General features: G+C 33.4%; 1 protein-coding gene and 1 pseudogene across 2 annotated transcripts; both read right to left on the reverse strand.

Moving 5' to 3' along the window:
• Positions 1-5,547: 5,547 nt before the first annotated feature.
• LOC110269172 (uncharacterized) lies at positions 5,548-6,212 on the reverse strand (annotated as a pseudogene).
• Positions 6,213-7,077: 865 nt separating this feature from the next.
• LOC148573043 (putative transmembrane GTPase FZO-like, chloroplastic) lies at positions 7,078-10,233 on the reverse strand. 2 transcript variants are annotated; one of them, XM_088504829.1, is made up of 5 exons: positions 10,135-10,233; positions 7,922-8,017; positions 7,563-7,777; positions 7,309-7,473; positions 7,078-7,140 (listed from the first exon to the last, which is right to left on the reverse strand). In XM_088504829.1, exons 3-5 carry the CDS (start codon positions 7,611-7,613, stop codon positions 7,078-7,080), a joined length of 279 nt encoding a protein of 92 aa, XP_088360955.1. In that variant the 5' UTR covers positions 7,614-7,777; positions 7,922-8,017; positions 10,135-10,233. The 2 variants fall into 2 exon arrangements, with proteins under 2 accessions (XP_088360955.1, XP_088360956.1); XM_088504830.1 differs by lacking the exons at positions 7,922-8,017; positions 10,135-10,233 and having other exon boundaries at positions 7,563-7,800.
• Between the last annotated feature and the right edge of the window lie 11,486 nt (positions 10,234-21,719).

The raw sequence follows: 21,719 nt of genomic DNA on the forward strand, positions 1-21,719 counted from the left end.
GATGTTTGATTTGTTTGTGATTCTACCTTTTTTCGAATCAATAATTTTGAAAATTGTTATTCAGTTGCTCAAGGAGAAGAATTATGCTATAAACATATGAATGAAGTGTTATTGCTATTTGTTAGATTGATGGTTTATCTGCTTAGGTATGGTGAATTATTCGGGTGATTAATTGGATGGATTGAAAATATTTTTCAATCTAGAAGTTCGGTTGAGCTTTTTTTTTCTTTGTTGATCTGGTTCTATTATGGTACTATATTGTCAAATATGGCTTTTCTGTTATGGAACTATTTTTCTGGTTGTTCAGGTGATATGATTATGAACGCTTGCTTTTTGTTGGTGATTAGATGATGAATTTTGCTCTTGGCTAAGATCTAAAATTTGAGAATTCTCTCAACCTTAGTTTTTTGAAAATTTTTCTGCTCTCAACTAGTTTTTATTCTCAGAGGTTTAGAGAGATTAGTTTTCTTGATTTATAGTGCCTTGTGATACTGTGATTTTAGATCTTACATACTGAAAAGAATTTCTATTGATTTTCAACAAAAAAGACTAGATATGTAAATCCTCAAAGCTGAACAAATTTTATATACAAGTTTTTTTTTCCTTGTTATATTAAACTAATGATTTTTAAGCATATGATGATTATCTTGAATATATGTTAAATTTTAGCTTGCACGTGAGTATTAGCCACTAATTTAGATAGTTGCTTGCCGATATATGTTGCATGATTAGTGATTATTATAGTAACTAACATAACAAACAAGTGATCTGGATTAATTGCTTTTGAGGGATGCATGAGGTTATTGATTGCTGCTGTAAAGTAGTTTAATAATATATCATTGTTGCTGAATTGGTGATTGATGTGGTTGTAACCTGATGAATCTTGGTTGAGAATTTCTAACGTTAGTTAATAGTGAGCTAGGAGGTTCTCGTATCTTATCTTATTCTTAAAGTGTTTATGGTTTAAACTTGACTTTCATACTTATGTGATTATTTATTTAATTATTTTTGTTGTTATTCTTCCATGAACAAAGAGTGAATGAACTAAGTTCTAATTGCTCAACTTATATATCATTGGCTTTATGATATAGCGATAGCTCTCGATTAGTTGATGCTATTTCCTTTAAATAATTCGCTTTTAAGATATCAAAGAAGAATTTTTCCTTTTAAATTCATATGATTAGTATGGTAATGCTCACTTGAGAATCATGTACTTGTACAATATTTTAATTTGCTAGCCCATTCGTATTTGACACCTTGCACTGAAATTGTGGGAGATGGAGATTGGAAAATTTCTTGTTTGCAATGTATGAAAATTGGAGAAGTCTAAACTCTAAATAAATTGATGAATGAATTTTTGTATTGTGAGTTCTTTTTGAGTCATTGGGTTTGATCTTGAGTTGTTCCATCATAGCTTGTTAACCTAAGAAATAATGGATATGGATTGATCATAGTTTGATCTTAAAGATGTAAAATTTATCAATTTTCTTTCTTTTCATGAGTTTTCTATTTTTAATTGGTGCATTTATTTCGGACTTTATCATATGTTGCATTTGCTTGTTTGAATCTTTCGTTTATCAGTATGTTTTGATTGATTGTGTTTGAATATTTTTTTCTTTTCTTCTCTCTTTTCATAACCGTGTAAGTTTTCTCACTCACGCCATGCTGTTTTATATTTCATCCAATTTGATTGATGTCTTTTTCCTTTTTCTCTAATATTTTAGAGAATTTTACTTCTCTTTATATTTTCTTTGTCTTTTTGCTGCCAATAAATTTGATAAACTTTATTTTAAAAAAAAAAAGAAAGTTACTAAGTCTTAATAGTCAAGTCTATTCTCTAATTCAGAATATACGATTTTTGGTTTATCCATCAAAATCTTATTTTATTGTTCATCAAGATTAAGAGTGTCCTAATTTTTTTTTATCCTAGATTGTCTTTTAGATGATGGGATAAGTTCATATGTTTTGATTTATATGTCTATGGATGATGCATCTTATTTGTTCTACCTTTAAATCATATTTATGGTTTATTTTATATATTCACAAAAATTTTCTTTTAGTAAACTAAATCTCACAGCACATTATGCATGTACTCTTTGAACTTAGTAAAAAGTATTTTATTATTACTTTGTGTTTGGTCTAATATAAAAAAAATAGCTAATTAAACATGATTAAGAAACATGCTATGGCTATGATCTTGGTCTTTTAGTTTGTTGATTCGTGGTTTTTTTTTTTTTTATTTCTTACTTGTGATTTGATTCACTTGTTTATGGTTTTACTATATAATTACTGCTCTTGGCCTACTTTAATTATTATAGTAGGTATCTACAACTATTTTTTATTTGTTATTTTCTTTAATTTTTTTATGTCTATTGTTTCACTATTCTTTTCTTCTCTTCCTTGTTTAAGTTATATTTTTATAATTGGATAAATTAAATTTGTTCTAAGTGAGTGTATCAAGGGTGCTATACCCTTGTACCTTGGCCCTCATCTATGTGTGTGGACTTAAAAAGGATCAAAATCGAACTTTCATTGCATAGTAATAGTAATAATAAGAGTTGTTTTATATGATTACAATTAGTATAAATAAATAAGTAATTTCAAATGCATTATATAAGCTTTCAAAAAAAAAATTAATTAGAAGCTATCTCGTATGTGTTTGTTTATTTATACTATGTCTCTTAACTAATTAATAAATAATAAGTTTTGATATTAAAAAAAAAATTTCAAATATATATATATATTTCAAAGAAGCACGTTGATGAGAAAATTTTTATATAGATAACACGTGTTTTGATCTTAATAGAAAATTTATACCAAATTTTTAAATTTATCTTTATCATATGATTTTTATGAAGTTTGAAAATATGATTTAAGTCTTAGATTAGTTATTTAAATGTATTTATCTCTTTAACTGGTAGAAATATTTTGCATTGTGTGATTATGTTGTAATTAGTTGGACTTCTATAGTAATTGATAAGCAAGTTATCATAACAATATTTTAGATTCGAGAAAGATTATCATTGAAATGATTTTATTTTGTTGTTAGTGTATTTATCGTGTCCCCTTTAATTCCATGATTATTACAATTCTCTTTCTTATAATCATTACTCTCGAAAGAATTTTTTTTTCATTCTAATGCATATCATTATTTTTCTAAACTCTTGCAATAGCATTTTGTCTATAGTCTTGTTTTTGCATAATATTTTTACATACTATTAAACTTATGATTTCATAATGTGATTGTATTTATTTCGATTGAAGTTGTCACAATGTTGCTTTTCTCTTATTCCTAAATTTGTTATTTGTTACATCAATGTTTAATTCTATGAAATATGTGTAATTTGTACAGCAACGCGATATTACATAGTATATTTGATTAAAATTCGGGGACCGAATTTCTAAAGGAGGGAAAAATGTAATAACCAGAAAAAAATTAAACAGAGACAGTGGGACCCACTCCTAGATATTTTCTCCTTTCTCTAACCCTACCTCCACCACTCACACACTCTCACTCACCTCACACCCTCTCCCTCATAGCACACACACAGACTTGAAGAAAATAGAAAGAAAGAAAGAAAAGGGAAAAAGAGAATAGGGGAGACCATGAGAAGAGAAGGGAGGAGGAAGGAGAGAGCTGTCCACGCCGAGCCACCACGCGAGGAGAGAGAGCCGCGCCTCGTCATTGCCGGCCTGGAGCTCGTCCTTCGTGTCCCGTCGCGTCGCCGCCAGTCGCCTCCAGCTCGCCGCCGTCGCATCACCATCAGAGGCCAGAACTGAGTGAGATGCCTCTGAGAGAGGGGACGAGCGCGGGAGAGGAGACGAGGAAGAAGGACTGCCGCCGTTCTGCCTCGCTACCGTCAAACTGCTACAGCTGCCGCGCCTTGTCTCCATCGCCACTGAGCCTCAACCGCCGCCATGCCAAGTCGCCGTCACTGAGGAGAGCACGAGGAGAGAGAAGGGAGAGACTTCGCGAAAGGGGAAGGAGAATACGACAGAACTCGTTGCCGGGAAGAGGGGTAACGGTGGTGTGTTGCCGCTGCTGCTGCCGTTGCTGGGGAAGGAGGTCACCTTCGAGCTACACGCCGCCGTCAGAGCCATTCTTTGCTGGCGCCGTTGCCGGTCCTATGCTTCCGGTTTGAGCATCTTATCGGAGCTAATGTCGCCATCACCGTTGTGGTTTCTGGAAAAACGCCGCTGAATAGTGCCTTTGTTTTGGTCTAGGTCTTTTCCTTAAACTTGCATCGTTTCCATTTTTGCTCTGCTACTATTCCATTTATGCTACCTTGTTTCCATTCTGTTTCAGCCGCTATAGCTGTTACTATTACAAAGTTGTTGCTGCGGGATTAGTTGGAGTTGTTGCTACTGCCTCGATCTAGATTCTACGTCTTTTCGATCAATTCTATTCCAACCATCTTCACCCTTTTAATTTGCCACTCCGGTTTCAGTTTCTTCGGTCCCATGGGATCAAGTTGTGAGTAGGCTTTACATTTATAATTGTTTGACTTTACGTCTATAATTATTTGGATATATGGTGCTTGAACTTAGTTATACCTATAAAGATTATTATCAAATGATTTTAAATTGATTTTACTAATTGATTTATTAGAACTAAATGCTTATTCTTGTTAAAGTCATTTTAATATGCACATGAGACTATATATTTTTATAAGGCTATATGTATGTTGAAGAAGTTTTATATTATTTTAATGTATTTGTTTTTATTCGAATATGTATTTTTGAAGTATTGAAATTTTATTGGTATTCACTTATTTTGGAATTGTGAAATATTTTGAAATGCCTTAAGATTGAGAAAATATGATTGAATATGATTTGGATGAGAAAGTATTATCTGATTTGATTTGATTCGATACCTTATATATTTGTAAGATCAAAGATTTGTTGTGTTTAAAATTATATATTTTGAATTGGTTAGGGAGGCTCGTATTAGAAAACCGTAGTTAACGGCGGTTATGACGTTAACCTAGATGCATCTGGCTCAGACCTCAGCTAGCAGGGGCGTTGCTAGCCTAACGTGTAGGCCACATGTTGGATCTGTTATTCTGTACAGATACACTAGAGGAAATGGCTACCCATAGAGGTGGAACCGCCCAAGTGTGGACTTTTGATTTGATTTCTGTATGAGAACTCCCTTATTGATTCACTTATTATTATGAATTATTATTTTCTAATTAAAATTATTTTTATATAATGTTTATATGGTCTCATTATAGATGTATTGTCTGGTCACTGAGTCGTAAAACTCACCCCGTTTTTTTTTTTAAATATTTTTCAGGAACAATTCTTTTGTCTATGTGAGACTTTTTATTCAAGAAGTAACGATCTGCAATGAGTACTTATTCTTGATGAGTTCTTAGATGTAGATGCTCCATATGACACATACAGAATTCAACCATTCTTAATTATTTTAATTTTTGTTAAAAATGTATAATTATCCATTTTAGGACTTGTAAAATATTTATAACTTTCTTATTCAATTTATATTTGAGCATGTTAGGCTTACTATGGGATTATTTTCCTGAGTGGTTATGGCTCATTTTGGGCCTTGACACGAGTGAAGGCATAGAGCAAGAGTGGGAACAAGAACAAGAGTGGAAACATAGATGAGAAGCGCAGTGGGAACAAGAACAAGCAAAGGTGCCACAGCAGCAATACTGTAACGGCTACTTCCACAACCAAAAGTCCCCAACTTGATCTGCACCAAATCCACCAGAGCCATCACCAAGAACCCGCACCCGAATACCGACCCAAAAGCCGAAACAAGTGTCCCCACCCTCAATGATACCGCATTAACCTCCCCGATGAAGAAAGTGCACCATCTTGCTATTACTACCACCAGCAAGAGCATCAATGTTATCCCCATCTTCAACGGTTTTTCTTGCGTTGATGATGTTTTTGAGGGCCAATGCTATGAGGCTGGAGAAGAGGAAGCAGCTGAAGGAGTGCACGTGGCTTGATATGAGGCCTTCTGCCACCGCGGGCCCAGCAGCGCAGGCAGTGTCTGCGCCGCTGCTACCACCAACAAGGGCAGTGTCAGGGTTGGTGATTGTGAGGCCAACGAAAAGCGCTAAGGTGAAGAGGGAATTCACGTTCACGATGCCATCTAAGGCCATAATGTGAATGCTGCTCGTGGAAGCTGACATTTCCTGCGCCGCTGCGTTGGAGGAACAAAGAGAAGAACCCAAAAACATGATACTAAACTTGATCCTTTTGTAAAATACATCATCATATAATTAATGTTTGTGGGATCTGATTCGTTACTTGAATTGCTTGCAAGCAATCATTGTGTGTGTATATGTATAGGAGCGCGGCGTGGAAGCTTAAGTTTAGAACCCATGTTAGCTTCTCGCCGGTACCTTGGATCGAACCCGGGTTTTACCGGGCTGACAGGCGGGAATACTCACCACTACACTACAATGACTTCTTGATTGTAGGGCCGTTAAGATATTACAACTAGGATAAAGACGCATGCTATTCTCTGTGATGTGATGTTCTTGCTGATCTTCTGCAATATAAAGTTGGTAATCCCACTTTTGTCATAAGCATCCCTAAACGTAATTCCATATGAAATGTGTAAAGAAAGCCATCATCGTCCCACCCTCCCAACCATGTAACATTGAATCACCTATGAGTCAAAGGAATAGAAAAATGTTATCAACAAAAAAGTTACTATTGTTGATAACATTTTTCTATAATAGTAGCAGAAACAATAGTTCCTCAACATATAGGCATTGATTACTTTTTTTTGCACTTTGGAGGCCTTAACATCACTTGAATACAAGAGTATTACCGGACATTGTCAAATACAACACAAATCCACATCAGCCCAATAAATTTATGAAAAAGCACATGGCAAAAAAATCCACATCATTTCTTTTGTTGTTATTTTTTTTTTGGGGGGGGGGGGGGGGTGTCTAAACTTGTTGCTCAAATGATTTTGAAGCTGCACTACTGCTGAAGCTATCAATCAACTGACTGCCAGCTTGATCCACTTGCTTTAATGACTCATTCTTCTCAATCTCACTATTTTCATGATTCAATGATGGCCATCGTTTTTCAAAAGATTCCTTGTTGGGCAGTTTTGCTACGTAACCAGTTTTCGTATTCTCCAAGTAAATTCTGTTTCAATCAACAAACATTGTAGCAAAGCATAAAGCAAAAATGTTGATAACTGCATTAAATAATCCTGATAAATGAGTTATGTTGCTCTGTAGTTTGGATTCCTCTATCTACCAAAATATATATATTAAACAAAAAAACGGTTAGAGCCAGAGCCCAGAAGCTAACCTGAGTAGCTGAAACAGCAGGACCGAGTATGTCATTCTGGATTCTTGAAGTAGCAGCCATTGTAGATTTTTCTCCTTTGAAAGCATATGAAGCAACAATATCAAGATTTGACAATAGCAGAGTAGCTTCAATGAGCTCCACAACACGTGATTTTGTAGTCTCAATCTGGTAATATACCACAGCATACCAATAGCAAATCAATTAAGAGGGAAACAAATTGTGATGATTAAAAAAATTATGAACTTAAAACATACCAAACAAGAAGTTTGCCTCCTCCAAGAAAGGCTCTCGGTTTCTATATCCATTGCAAAATCATTTACACTATTAACAATATCATTCACTGCAGCTAAGTCCTGCTTGGCATATCGGCAATCTTGTGTCACAAGTCAGCGCGTGGTACAAATTCCTCTGTGAGACGTTGTTGCCTCTGAAGAATCACATTAGTTCCAGGCGTATCAACAATTGTCATCTGTTTCCAAAAAGAATGTAAAAGAATTACTTAGAGCACATACAATTGCATAGAAGATATTATGTAAGTCTATAATATAAAAATTGTGATATTCGTACAGGACAAGGAAGAAACAGAACAGAATCAAGAAATTAACTGACTTACTTCTTTCTCATTAGTAGTTGGAACAACTCCCTCTTTCAGGTATCTTTCCCCAAGAAGCGCATTAATCACGGTTGATTTACCGGAGTTAAATTCACCCTGAAATATATGAGAGAAAAGGTACAATACCATGTCAAATAACTAATAGCATTCTGTAGGATTTGATTTCTATGTCTATCTGAAAAATCCATATAAAAGCTGGAAGAAACACATCACTCAGCTAACCAAAAGCATTTTGTGTTGTTCTAAGTAGATTAACAAGACTATTTAAAGAAATTAATGAGGACAGTAACTTCTAAACTTAGTGACAGAAGAACCAACCGTTCCCTATATCTGCACCCTACATAAACTAAAATAAGACAAGATGAAAATTCGATAAAGTTTAGCACTAATTGGTTTATTAGTTTCCAAATAGATGTATTAAAACAGTCTTATCTTTTTTGAAATTTAGAGCTAATACCAATGTATATCCCAGGAACCAGAATTTGGTGAGATTCAGCACACAATTACCACTATAACCAGTAAAAACGGCTCATCAATTTGAGAAACTGCGTCATTAAGAAGTGACACCTCCATCTGTCATGTGTTTTTTCCCAATTCACATGAATCAAGCTCGAGATGTAGCACATGCAAAATATGTACTAAACGCAAATGACCAGATGCAAATTGTTCATCTTAGGAAAATATACTTTAGTATAAACAGAATGAAATGATTAACAACATCTCAACCTTTGTATCATAAAAATTGTTTATCTACCTAAATTAAAAAATACTAACAAAAAACGATTCTTCCTTTTCATTGCCCTCCAAATCTTTCACTCAAAACATACCCTAAAGCTCAAAGGAATTTGCTCCCATTGTCACATTAACTATTTAAATGCATCCAATTAAGTCAGCACCTAACGATGATGAAGCAATGCATTTTACCTTTACTGGAGATAAAAACACTTTGTTTGAAGAAACAGAAAATTGCAAGGCATTCCATGCGCAAGACAGAGAAAAATTCTAGAACGCACTTTATTGAGCTCATGTAACTAACAAGCATGGATTCAACACTAAAAGGTAGCTCTAACAAAACCAGTACATCCAAAGTAATGAAATATGGATTTAATATTCAAAAATGATGTCAAATTAAGGTAAACAAAAACCTAAAAGATGGGGATTTTTTAAAGGCACTTGATATTGCTAATGATACTGGAATTTGGAAGCGAAGACTTTCAGTAATTTTCTTTTTACTTGTTATTCCCCTCTTCTTCTGATACCTCGATGCGAGTGCATGAAAAAAAACCTAAGACAATTATTGTTATCTGACATATCCATTGGAGGAGAACAAGAAGAAGATGAAGATTGTGTTGAATTCGCGCGGTTAGAGAGGTTGTATCTTGGATATTTGAAAAGTCTGCAATAATTTTGGATAGGAAAAGTATAGGTAACAAACAAGATTTTTGAATAATGTGTAAACAATGTGAATTAATAAGGTTAAAAGAGTAAATTTAATTAGTAGCATTAAATTAGGGTGTAGTGTATTTTCATTTGATAGGATATCAACTTTTTAATTACAATATGTTCAGTAGTAATAATATAAATTATATTTTTTTTATAATAATGCTTTTTTTTGTTAACTTGAACATATATCTCAATAGAATACACGTTCTACTAACACGTTTGGATGATTTTTTCTCAATATAAATTATATATTTTTTTTCAAAGCATCACGATTTCATTACTACAGATAATCAGGGCGTTGTTTCTGCTATAAAGGTATGAAAACCTCTGGTCTCAGCGATTTATATTGACTTATTTATACATTGTTAACTAGATAATTACAACATTTTTGTCACACAATGAATGCATATATTGAAAGTTTATTCTAATTCTAAGCCGGTTTAAAAATTGAATTAAATTTTGAATCGATCTTCTCACATATCTTATTAATTTAGAATCTAATGCAAGGTTGCTACCCCCAACTTGAAGAAACTGTTCCTCCCAAAGAAAGATGTGATTAAGATTTGGCAAGGAAAAGTTCTGTCTTGGATGAAGAGAAAGGGAAAGAAGATGCAGCATTGGAGTTCCGCGAGCTTCAGAGATTGTCTCTTGAAAAGTTACCAAAACTTGGGAGCTTTTATAATGTGAAGTCAACTTGAAATTTCAAAGAAGAAGGGTATGGCTTTTTTATCACTATCATTGAATGCAAAAGCATGATGGTAAGGTATTACCTGAGAGAATACGGGTGCATGTAGATAGAATCAATAGTTTGAGAAAAGAAGCAGTGTTGGCTTCGCATAACCTCAATTTCTAGCTACCCTCATAACATTTACATATGTGAGTCTTTTTTTTGGTTGCACATATGTGAGTCTTATCTCTCTGTTTTTTAACATCACTTGTCCAAATAATGAATTACAAAAATTTTAGAATTACTCGATTACAGTGAATTTTCTCAATGCTTTAATTCGTAAAATATGATATGAACATAGTGGACTTCTAAATAAAAAAATTACGAGATATCTAACATATCTACGAAATTTTGTTTCAAGGATCAGCAGGACTCTCAAAATGCAATAAGAATATAAGTGGATCACAACAATAGCAACAAATATATCAAAGATTTAATTACTTTGTTAGTCCTATAGTTTCGCGAAATTTTCAATTAGGTTCCTATACTTTTTTTTTTTTAATTGAGTCCTTGCACCAATTTTTTTTTAATTGGGTCCCTACACTTTTTTTTTCCTTTTATTTATGTCCTTATACCAATTTTTTTTAGTTGGGTCCCTATAAAATTAAGCCAATTATTACTAAGAATGATTTAATTGAAAAAAAAATTTAGTGCAGAGACTCAATTAAAAAAAAAAGTATAGGGACCTAATTAAAAATTTCACAAAACTATAGGGATCAACAGAGTAATTAAACCTATATCAAATAAAGAAGTTTTCGTTTCTATTGGAGTGTAGTGTGCACAACAATATCTACCATAAGTGTGAGTGATTTTTTGAAGTTCTCTGAATGTTTTATGAATGAAGTTATTTTGTATTCTTATCGGAGGTGAGGTGTGTCATTGTGTTTCAAAGAATATATTTATTAATAAAATTATAAAAGAATAAAAAAAATAAAGATAAAGAATGTTGTGTTTTGTATTTTTTATTAAAAAATTATAAAGGTAAAACTATATATATATATATATATATATATATATATAGTGACGGACCCAGAAAATTTTAGTAGTGGGCAAAAATATATACACTAAAATAAATTTTGTTGAACATTATTAATTATATAAAGATATAAAAATTAAAAAAAGTTAATGAACACTTTTATTTTTATAAAAAATATTTTTTTATTTCTAAAACTTGAATTTAAAATATTTTAATTAAATTATAGATAACTTGTTATCTTAACTAATTTTTTTATACATATTTAATAATAAAAGACCGACTCAACTGCCACATTAGCAACTAATGACACACTAGTATTTATAATTTAAAACTAGAATTATATATAAATACTAGAAAAATTAAATCTGTATATAAAAGTATATTTATATAAAATAATATAACCTTAATTTACAATTTTTTTTCTTTCGTTCTTTTTAAAATAATTAAGTTTGTTATATATTTTTTAATTTAATTTTGATATAATGTTAGATGAAAGATTTTATTTATCTGTTTAATTATGTATTGTAATTAAAATATTTTATCTTAACTATTTTTAAAAATAAAAAAATATATTTTAAATTAGTAAATTAATTAATTTATTTTTAAAATTTTATATGTAACACAGGTACATATAATAGAACAAAAGATAAAAAATAAGTAATAAAGATGAATAAATTGAAAATAAAATAAAATATATAAAATCATGAAGAGAAATATTAGATTAATACCTAAACTATAATTGTTTGAATTAAAATTTGTTATTGAAAATATCAAAAAGAAAAACAATGAAATTGGAAGATACATAGAGTCATAGAAAGTTATATAAAAAAATATAGAGAATTTGAAATTTATCTTTTGATGAAGAGAAGATGACTACTAGATAAGGAATTAAAAAAATGTTAAAAATATAAAAATAAAAAAAGAGTTTAAGAGAATAAAAGAGTAACGGTACAAAAATTAAATTTAATTAGGTTAAATAATAATAAAAATAATAGAAAATAAAAAAAAGTTAATTTGGAACTTTAACCAATTAAGTGTAATTTATTTGTAGTGGGATCATTTAAAATTTAAAGTAGAAATACATTATTATATATAACTATTTTGAAAAAAAAAATGAAAAAGTAGTGGGGGCAAGTGCCCCCTCATTGCCCTTACTGGATGCGTGCCTATATATATATATATATATATTGCAATAGATGAAAGATAAGTACAAATAAAAATAAGATAAGAACAAATAAAAACAATATAAGTTAAAATTGTGGCAGAATTGATGTATTTTATTGGGTTGAATTTATGGACTGATGTGAGACTTCTTTGTTGTTGTCATGGGCTAATATGAAAGAGTAGTTTAATACGTCCTGGAAACAAGTTGGAGGATAAAAAATGTCAAGAACATTAAGTTTATTGAGATTAAGATAAAATAGTTGAGGAGACAAAAGGCTGGTGAAGATGTCAACTAGCTACCCAGAGAAAGAATAGGGAGAAGTTTTATCACTCTAGCGTCGGACCAAGTGACAATCAACCTCTAAATGTTTGGTCCGTTCATGAAAAACCAGATTATTACAATATAAAACTGATGAGCGGATAGAAGATATACGTAAAAATTGTAACACATTTAGTATCCATTGAAGTTCACAAGTTGTGTTGACAAGTGCACGATATTCTACTTTAGTGAATGAGCAGGCAATGATGGTTTATTTTTTGGTTTTCTAAGAGACTAAAGAGCTGCCAAAGAAAAAATAATAGCTTGCTAAAGATCGCCCAGTGTCAGGACATCTGGCCCAATCAGAGTCACTAAAGTTAAGAATCTGAATTTCTGAACTTCTGGGAAAGAAAATTCCTTTTTCGGAACTACTCTTTAAGTACCTCAACACTCGCTTTGTGATAAACTACTATTTTATGGTTTATCTTGTGCTAAATTGAGTGGTCTTTATCAATCCTTTGCATACTTATTCATACAAATTGCATGGTTTTACAAATCCTTCCCAATCTTGTTCTATGGTTGAAAACTTGCTTCCTAAGCCCTTAAATTATTTATTTTTAATTCCCTTTTATACCATTCGATGCTGTGATCCGTGTGTTAAGTGTTTTCAGGCTTTATAGGGTAGGAATGGCTTAGAGGATGGAAAGGAAGCTTGCAAAAATGGAAGGAACACAAGAAACTAAGGAGCTGACCAGCGAGAATTGACGTGCACGTGTACCTGACGCATACGCGCAGCTTGGCGCATTCCACAGCGACGCGGACGCGTACTTGCCACAGACACGTGACACGGGCAGAAGACCATCGACGCGTACGTGTACCTGACGCGTACGCATGACATGCGCCACGTGCAGAATTTGCATAAAATGCTAGGGGCGATTTTGGGCTGAGTTTGGACTCAGTTTTCGGCCCAGAAACACAGACTAGAGCCAGAGACAGCAGAGACTCAGGGCACGTCAACACATTCACACATTCTCATGGTTATTGACTTAATTATTATGTTGCATATATGATGTCTGGTGTCATGGTGGTAAGATATACGAGGCGACTAACCAAATGTCTATAGAGAAAAGGATCTGGCAGAAGGGGGCTTGTTACCTAGATTATTTTTTTCATCAATAGTAGATGTAGCCATGTAGACTTAATTGTTGTAATTTTATAGTGGGAATACATAAGGAATACATAGTATATAAAGTGTAATAACTCAACAAACATTTTTTAAAGAGTTTTCATTCTTTTCAAAATGAGTTGAACTTATTTTTCTTCTTCTCTTAATCCCTTCTAATTTATCAAACCATTAATATTACAATTTGAATGGTTTAGGAAATGAGATTTTCTTCATGATGCGATGAGCGTGGAGAGCAACCAAACTGTGAATCAAATTGAAAAAGTTGTGAATTGAGATCCAATCGTGGTCAATTATGCAATTTTCTTTCTTTTCCTAATATTTTTTTGACATTTCCTTTTTCTTTTTCTTACCTCTTCCTTCAAACTTATCCAATAGTGTTTGATGAGAAACTATTTTACAAGATTCTTTCTTGATGAGCATAACTGTTCTGATCAACGAGTTGGAAGAAAGAAGATCTGGATCCTATTATTTTATAATTCATTAATTTTTTAACAATGGAGGACATGGTAAACAAATCCTCGAGTGGTGGTTCTGACAACCAAAGCAACGCAGTACAGATGGACGTAAATGTACTAGCCAATCTCTTCCATCAACTCACTCCTCTTCAATCTTAAATTTCGAAGAGCAACACAAGCCCAATTCAAAATCAATCAAGTTCTTATTTTATTCATCTAGGAGAAAATTTAGGTACACTGATTATTTCAATCATGTTAACACCTAACAATTATGGTAGTTGGAGTCATGCTATGAAAAACAAATTAAAATTTATTTATGGAACCATAAGAAAACCTAAGAATAATAATGTTGAATCTGAGGCATGAAAAAGATGCAATAATTTGATTGTTTCTTGGACCAATCTTTCATTAAGTATTGGAATTTGTAATAGTGTTATGTGAAACAATGTTGCTGTTGATTTGTGAGAGGACCTTAAGCACAAGTACTACTAAGGGGATAGTTTCATAATTGCAGAACTCCAGGAGCAACTTTTTTGCCATCAAACAAGGTGATCTGACCATCACCGATTACTACACAAGGCTCAAACAAATATGGGAAGAGCTCAATAATTTCAAATCCATTCCAAATTGTGTCGGATGTATAGAGTTATGCTATTGCGGATTGTCAAAAATAAGAGGATACAGAGATGAAGATCAAGTAATCAGACTTTTGAGAGGGTTGAACAAACAATACTCTATCGTCAGATTGTAAATCATGCTCATGTCACCTTTGCCAGACCTAAACATAGTATTTTCTATACTAACATAGCAAGAGAGACAACTGACCGACATGGACAACAATAAAATTTTGTTCAATTCATTCAAAATACAAATGCATCACAAGTGTCCAATTCCTCATCTAACAGAGGCAGAGGAAGAGGACGAGGGAGATCGAGTCAAGGTGGTAGAGGTCATAGAGCTAACATGGTATGCTCTTATTGCAACAAGCTCGACCATATAGAAGATGTGTGCTATAAGAAACATGGGTACCCCTCCCATTCTAGTTGTGACAGCAACATCATACCACAATCAATCAAATGATCACTGAGGAGCATGCTGATGTACTCAATGACAAATACTCCCAACTTAATTGCCTCCAAGAAAACACTGGAATGTCAAGCTCTGAATTTACTCCCGAACAAAGATTTTTCTTGTTGGAGTTAATCAAAGGCAAAAGTGTGCAGCAACAACCCCATAGTACAAACCAGGTTTTGACTAATTCTATTCAGACCTCCACTCCAGGTAAAACCATTGTATTACAATTTAATGCAAGAATTATGAGCATTATAACCCTAAAATCTGCACTTTAGATCATTGACTCATGTGCGACAGATCATGCGACTTTTGACTTAAAAGATTTTGCAAGTTTTTAAAATATTGCTCCAATAAATGTGATATTGCTAAATGAGACCAAAACTGTAAGCACCATTATTGGCACAATCACATTCTCTAAAAAAAAAATTCTCAAAAATATTTTGTACATTTTTTTTATTTTATACTGATTTCTGTGTCAAAATTAACATTAAACTTACATTGCCAAATGTTAATTAATGATAAGTGTTGTGAGATACATGATCAATCCATATCGAAAATCATTGGCATTGCTAAGTGCGGAGAAGGGCTATATACAATTAATAGAGAACCAAAATATTTTCACCTTCAACTCCCTTCAATAAAGCAAGTTTCATTGGCAGCAACTACTACCACTACTTATATTATAGCATCTTCACATACTGAGAACAATAAGATTTGGTATCTTAGATTAGGACATATACCTATGTTTAGACTGGTTTTAATGAAAAAATATTATCCTTTTATAGATTGCACTGCTTCAATATTTCATTGTGACTCATGTCATTTTGCAAAACAAAAAAAAACTATTTTTTTATTTTAGCACAACTAAAATAAAGGATTATTTTTACTTAGTTCATATGGATATCTGGGGTTCTATTTCTATCCCTTCCAATGAAGGACATAGGTATTTTTTATTGTAATAGATGGTTAGAGTAGATTTATTTGGACTTTTTTTATAAAAACAAAATTTGAGGCATCACAATTGGTTATTAACTTTGTGAATTTTGTCAAAGTACAATTTGAAAAACAAGTTAAGTGTATAAGAACTGACAATGGACTATAATTCACTCTAAAATCCTATTTTGCATCAACTGGCATTCTACACCAAACTTCTTGTGTAGAAACACCAGAGCAAAATGGAATTGTAGAGTGAAAACATCAACACATTTTAGCTATTGCTAGAACACTGTTATTTCAATCAGGAATTCTACTTTGTTTTTGGCAATACGCAGTTGATCACGCTATTCACATAATTAATAGGTTGTCCAGCACTAAATTGGATAATGTCAGTCCTTATAAGCTTTTGTATGGTACATTATCCAACCTTTCAGAGTTAAGAGTATTTGGTTCTCTTACATATGCCTCCACATTAACAAATTCAAGAACAAAATTGGACCCAAGAGCCAGAAAAGCAACCTTTCTCGGTTTCAAATTTGGAACAAAGGGTTTTTGACTTATTGATTTAAAATCTAGAAATTTTCATTATCTAGCAACGTAACTTTCTATGAAACTCATTTTCTATTTTAATATTCCACAAGCACTGAAACTGTGACACCTACTCTTACTCCACAATGTATCAACATTTTTCAATATGATACACCATTCACATATCATTTGCCATCACCTACACAACCACACTCACAGATTCAAGTGAACATCTCTCAAGTTCAATGCATTCACCAATTTTTTTCACATACCATTGCACCGATTAGCACACCATCACAAAACTACAGCATCCCATATGACTGCATCACTAGAAAATCTAAAAGTGTCAAGAGATCGCCTGCTTATTTGAAGGACTACCATTGTATGATAACCCACACAACGCATTCTAGCAACTTTGTCTACTCTAACACTTTATATCCTATCTCACAACACTTGTCTTATGATAAACTAAACCCAGAATATAAGTCCCTTTTTCTAGCCATCACCTCAAATCCATAACCTAACACCTATGAGGAAGCGGCTGTACATGAATGCTGGAGAAAGGCAATACAAGCTGGGCAAAAAGGGAGTAAGTTTGAGGAATTGGCGTTTGGAAGCTTAGAGCTTGTGAAAGGAGAGATTTTTTAGGTGTTTCGAGCTTAGGGAGAAATCAGCCAAGCTATAGTTTTGGTTTTTCGAAGTTAATATTTAATGTCACGTAAAAACTTAGGCTAGAAGACCTTAAGATAGGAATGAATTGAATGAATTATTGATAGATTATGAATATGATATATGATGTGTGTATAAAGGATGAATAAATTTGTATGTGTTGGATTATGTCTTTGATAAGTATAAAAAAATAATGAAGATCGTTGATGTGTTGAGGATTGATGGTAAGTTTGTGAAATTAAATTGAACGGATTGGTTGATAGATGTGTGGTTTGATTTTGTAAACGATTTGTTATTGGAGTTGGTTGATTTTGGGAAAAGATTTAATATTAGAATTGGTTTGATTTTGAAATAATTTGATATATAAAATGATTTGAATGACTGAGAGGTGTTTGATTTGATGGTTGGGGCCCTTGAAGGGTGGCAGAAGTTTGAGTTTTAGAAGAGATGTTGCTGAAATTTTTATAAGAATTGGAAGCTTCGTTTGAAGCGATTATTTAGAAAGAATTGGTTTTAAGGATTACATGTTTTAAGTTTGATTTGTTTAGAAAAGAATGGATTATGTGTTGAGTTTAAATTATTGATGAATGGAATGGAAGTGTGATAATGAGGAATGATGATGGTAATAATAATGAATTTGAGATTCAACGAGATATGAATTGATGATGATAATGAATTTAAAAGTATATGAGACATGATTGAGGTTGATTGATGACAAGTATGTCTGTGTTTTTCCTATGATTGTATGGGTGACAGGGCACCTATTCCCTCTAATGGTGACAGGGCACATAATCCCTCTGATGGTGACAGGGCATGTATTCCCTCTAATGATATTAATGCGCAATAGAGAGATAGTGTCCGAGTTAGCTACCAGACATGTCGGGCTTGGCTATATAATCGACAAATGAGCTCATCAGCCATAGGATAGGCATACATCATGTGCATTTGTATGTTTTGCTTGAGTGTTTATTGTTTAAGTTTGCTTAATTGCTTAACTCTGCTTATTTGCTACTTGTTCTACTTGTTGTAATTGCACCTCTATTTGTATTTTTCTTGCTTGAATTGTATGTGTATGCTTCTGAGAGATCCTTTCTTGGTGGAGGAGTGATGGAGAGTTGTTCTACCAGTGATTCGGAGGATTGAAGGAGACAGAAAGTGAACTGTTAGGTTAAAGTTAGATTTAGAACTTAAATACCTTAGATAACTTACTTAATTTCTGGTTTAGTTAGATCTTTAAGCTGAAATCTGAGTATCGAAATTCTAGAAACACCTCTGGCTTTTCCAAGACCTTTTATATTAACTATATGGGCACCTTTACCATGCTGAGAACCTCCGGTTCTCATTCCATACATATTTCTGTTATTTTTCATATGTAGGTCGAGAGGCACCTCGCTGAGCATCTGGAGATTCCTGTGCAAGTGAAGTTGGGTTAGTTTTGGGATGCTGCATTTTGTATTTATGCTATATATATAGATTCTCCTCTGTATATATTTTATATTTGTCCCTCCTAGAGGTTGACTTGGAGAATTCTGTAGTTCGAGTTATATTTTGGGCTGTATAAATATATATAATTACATACTCTAGCTGGCCTTAGCTTCACAGGTCGAGTCTAAAGCTATATATCTGTATTTTGGAACTCCGATTTGTATATTATGTTTTTAACCTTTCTTTGATCTCGCTTATCCATTTTACGATTAACCTTGCGAGTGTGACACGATTTTCTGTTTTCGCTTTTGCTTAACTTTTTCTTCACGGCTCCTAATTATAAATTCTTTCAACTATATTTATGTACGTATTTTATTTTTAAAGGTCGTAATACCTTGCCACCTCTACTTTACGACTTAAGCGTAAGGCTTTGTGTAGTAGGGTGTTACATTATGGTATCAGAGCAATTCGTTCCTGTAGAGCCTGAAGGACGGACAAACTATGCTTCTGGACATACTCTGGGTGTGTGTATATGCTAATTAGGATATATGTGGCATATTTGATCATGAGCATATATTTGGGACTTTGAAGCACTAGACTTGAGATATTGCGACTGATCATCTTAATATCACTTGTTTGGTGTGAACAAGAACCAAATGATAACTCGTGGACGCCGACGCGATCGAGGCAGAGGCCAGAATATTAATGCTGAACCTGAAATAACTATGAATAATCCCGTGAACTTTATGAACGCTCTAGAGAACATAGCGGCTGCTACTCAGGCAAGGGCTGAGGCCCTTGGTCAGCAAGTTAATAACGGAAACGGAGGTAATGGTGGAAATGGACCGATGACTTTAGCAACTTTTCTGAAGATAAACCCACTAATTTTTACAGGAACCACAAATCTGATAGAGGCTGATAATTGGTTTCAGGATATGGAGAGAGCCTTGCAAGAACAACAGGTGCCTGAGAATTAGTATGTTGAACTTGCCACATATCAGCTAATTTGCGAAGCATAGTATTGGTGGCAGGGAACCCGACATCTCCTACAGCAGGGCAACACCGCAATACCTTGGGATGCTTTCCGATCTGAATTCTACAAGAAATATTTTCCTCACTCCTTCAGGACAGCTAAGGAATTTGAACTGCTACAATTGAAACAGGGTCAGATGTCGGTCGTTACACGAATAAATTTGAGAAATTATGCTGATTCTCCAGAATTTGCCAGGGTGCTCCGGGAGATTTTGAGGAATGTAAGTGCATCAAATACGAAGGAGGACTTCGGAGTGATATTTTGAGTTCAGTGGGTCCCATGAAAATCAGAATTTTTTCTGAATTGGTAAACAAGAGTAGAGTTGCAGAGGAATGTTTAAGAAAGGCTGCTATGGCAGAGAATGATCGCCAAAAATTCTACCAGAAGGAGTACAATCTGAATTTCGCACTAAGGGGCTAAGAATTTAAGAGAAGAAGATACGCACAACAATTCCCCAAGGTCACAATAACTCTGGAACGAATGATGACCACCAAGAAAATGGTAGAAAAAAATAGACGATGGTTGTTTCAGATGATTCAAGTTGTCAGAAATGTGGGAGCTATCATCCAAACAGGCCATGCCGTTATGGTTCAGGCTTATGTTACAATTGCGAAAAGTCAGGACATTTGGCCAGAGATTGCCCACACAGGAGAAACCGGAATGTAGCCAAATCCGATCCTCAGATCCGAGGTAATAAAGGAATTAGTAACCAAATTTTAATCACTTTGAATAATATCGAAGAATAGCATTCATTAGTAACACATGATTGAGTTGTGAAAAATCATGATTTTCCAGATGAAATATTAGTTGGCATAAATAAATAAGATAAGTTCTTAATAAGAAGCGATAAGAGTGACGCAGCGGAAGCGCGAAGATTGGGAGGACATTAGGACTACTAAGGTTAGAAGGAGAAGTTGTGAGAGATAAGTCGTTGTGAAGATTACCAAAGGTCGAGAAACTATCCATTAGGTTGGAAAGGGAACTACTTTCGCAAACTCTTGTAGTGAACGGTATTTTCAAGGGCGAAAATTTTTGTTAGGGGGGTAGAATGTAAACCCCAGGTAATTAGTAAATAAATAATAAATTAATTATTATTTAAAGAAAATTAGGAAGATCAATTTTTATAATTTAGAGGAGTGAAAATATTAAAAATACGAATTTTGACACTAATTTTAAAAATTTTGGCCTAAAATTGGACAAACAGGCCGAATCGGATGAACTAGGTCCAAGTGGGCTCAAGTCCATAACCTAATCTACGTTTAAAACTTTGATTCAGCCTTTCCTCCTCTTTAGAATTCAAGAAATACGCTGAATGAGGGGAGAAGAGCTTCAAGAAATACGCTGAATGAGAGGAGAAGAGCTTGAATGTAATACCGTAACCCTCGTTTCCAATTTTAATTTCATATAACTTTCAATCCAGAGCTCCGATTGACGAACCGTCAGCGACCACATGTTCGTCTCAAATTTTTTACGGAAGCCATAGATCAATTTGGTAAGAATCTAGCAATTTCATACTCAAACACTCTTTCCTAATTTCAAAATTTAAGATTTTGATTTTAAGAGATTATGTGGTTTTGATGTTCTAGGGTCGAATTAGCTCGTAGATAGTGTTGGGCTTTTTACATTTCATCCATGGATAAGGTAAGAAATTATTGAACCCTTGTGAATCATTGAATTAGTAAACCATGTGATGATTATAGTGATATTGTGTGAAATAGATTGTGTGCTGGTTGATTTAGAGTTCAATTTGGTAGTTTGGAATGAAATTTGGGTGATTAAGTTTGAGGAATTGATGTTTGGAAGCTTGGAGCTTGTGAAAGGAGAGGTTTTTGAGGTGTTTCGAGTTTAGGAAGGAATCAGCCAAGGTATGGTTTTAGTTTCTTGAAGTTAATGTTTAATGTCATGTGAAAACTTAAGCTAGAA

The sequence above is a fragment of the Arachis ipaensis genome, chromosome B2 (assembly GCF_059453495.1).
Source record: "Arachis ipaensis isolate K30076 ecotype BB chromosome B2, ASM5945349v1, whole genome shotgun sequence".
Lineage (NCBI taxonomy): Eukaryota > Viridiplantae > Streptophyta > Magnoliopsida > Fabales > Fabaceae > Arachis > Arachis ipaensis.

What these genes read in the sequence shown, in the direction of transcription:
- LOC148573043 (XM_088504829.1), bottom strand. Translation starts at nt 7,613, where the DNA reads ATGGATATAGAAACCGAGAGCCTTTCTTGGAGGAGGCAAACTTCTTGT. An exon ending in GGAGGCAAACTTCTTGTTTG is followed by an intron (nt 7,474 to 7,562) that starts GTATGTTTTAAG and finishes GTATATTACCAG; the next exon opens with ATTGAGACTACAAAATCACG. An exon ending in CTGCTGTTTCAGCTACTCAG is followed by an intron (nt 7,141 to 7,308) that starts GTTAGCTTCTGG and finishes TGATTGAAACAG; the next exon opens with AATTTACTTGGAGAATACGA.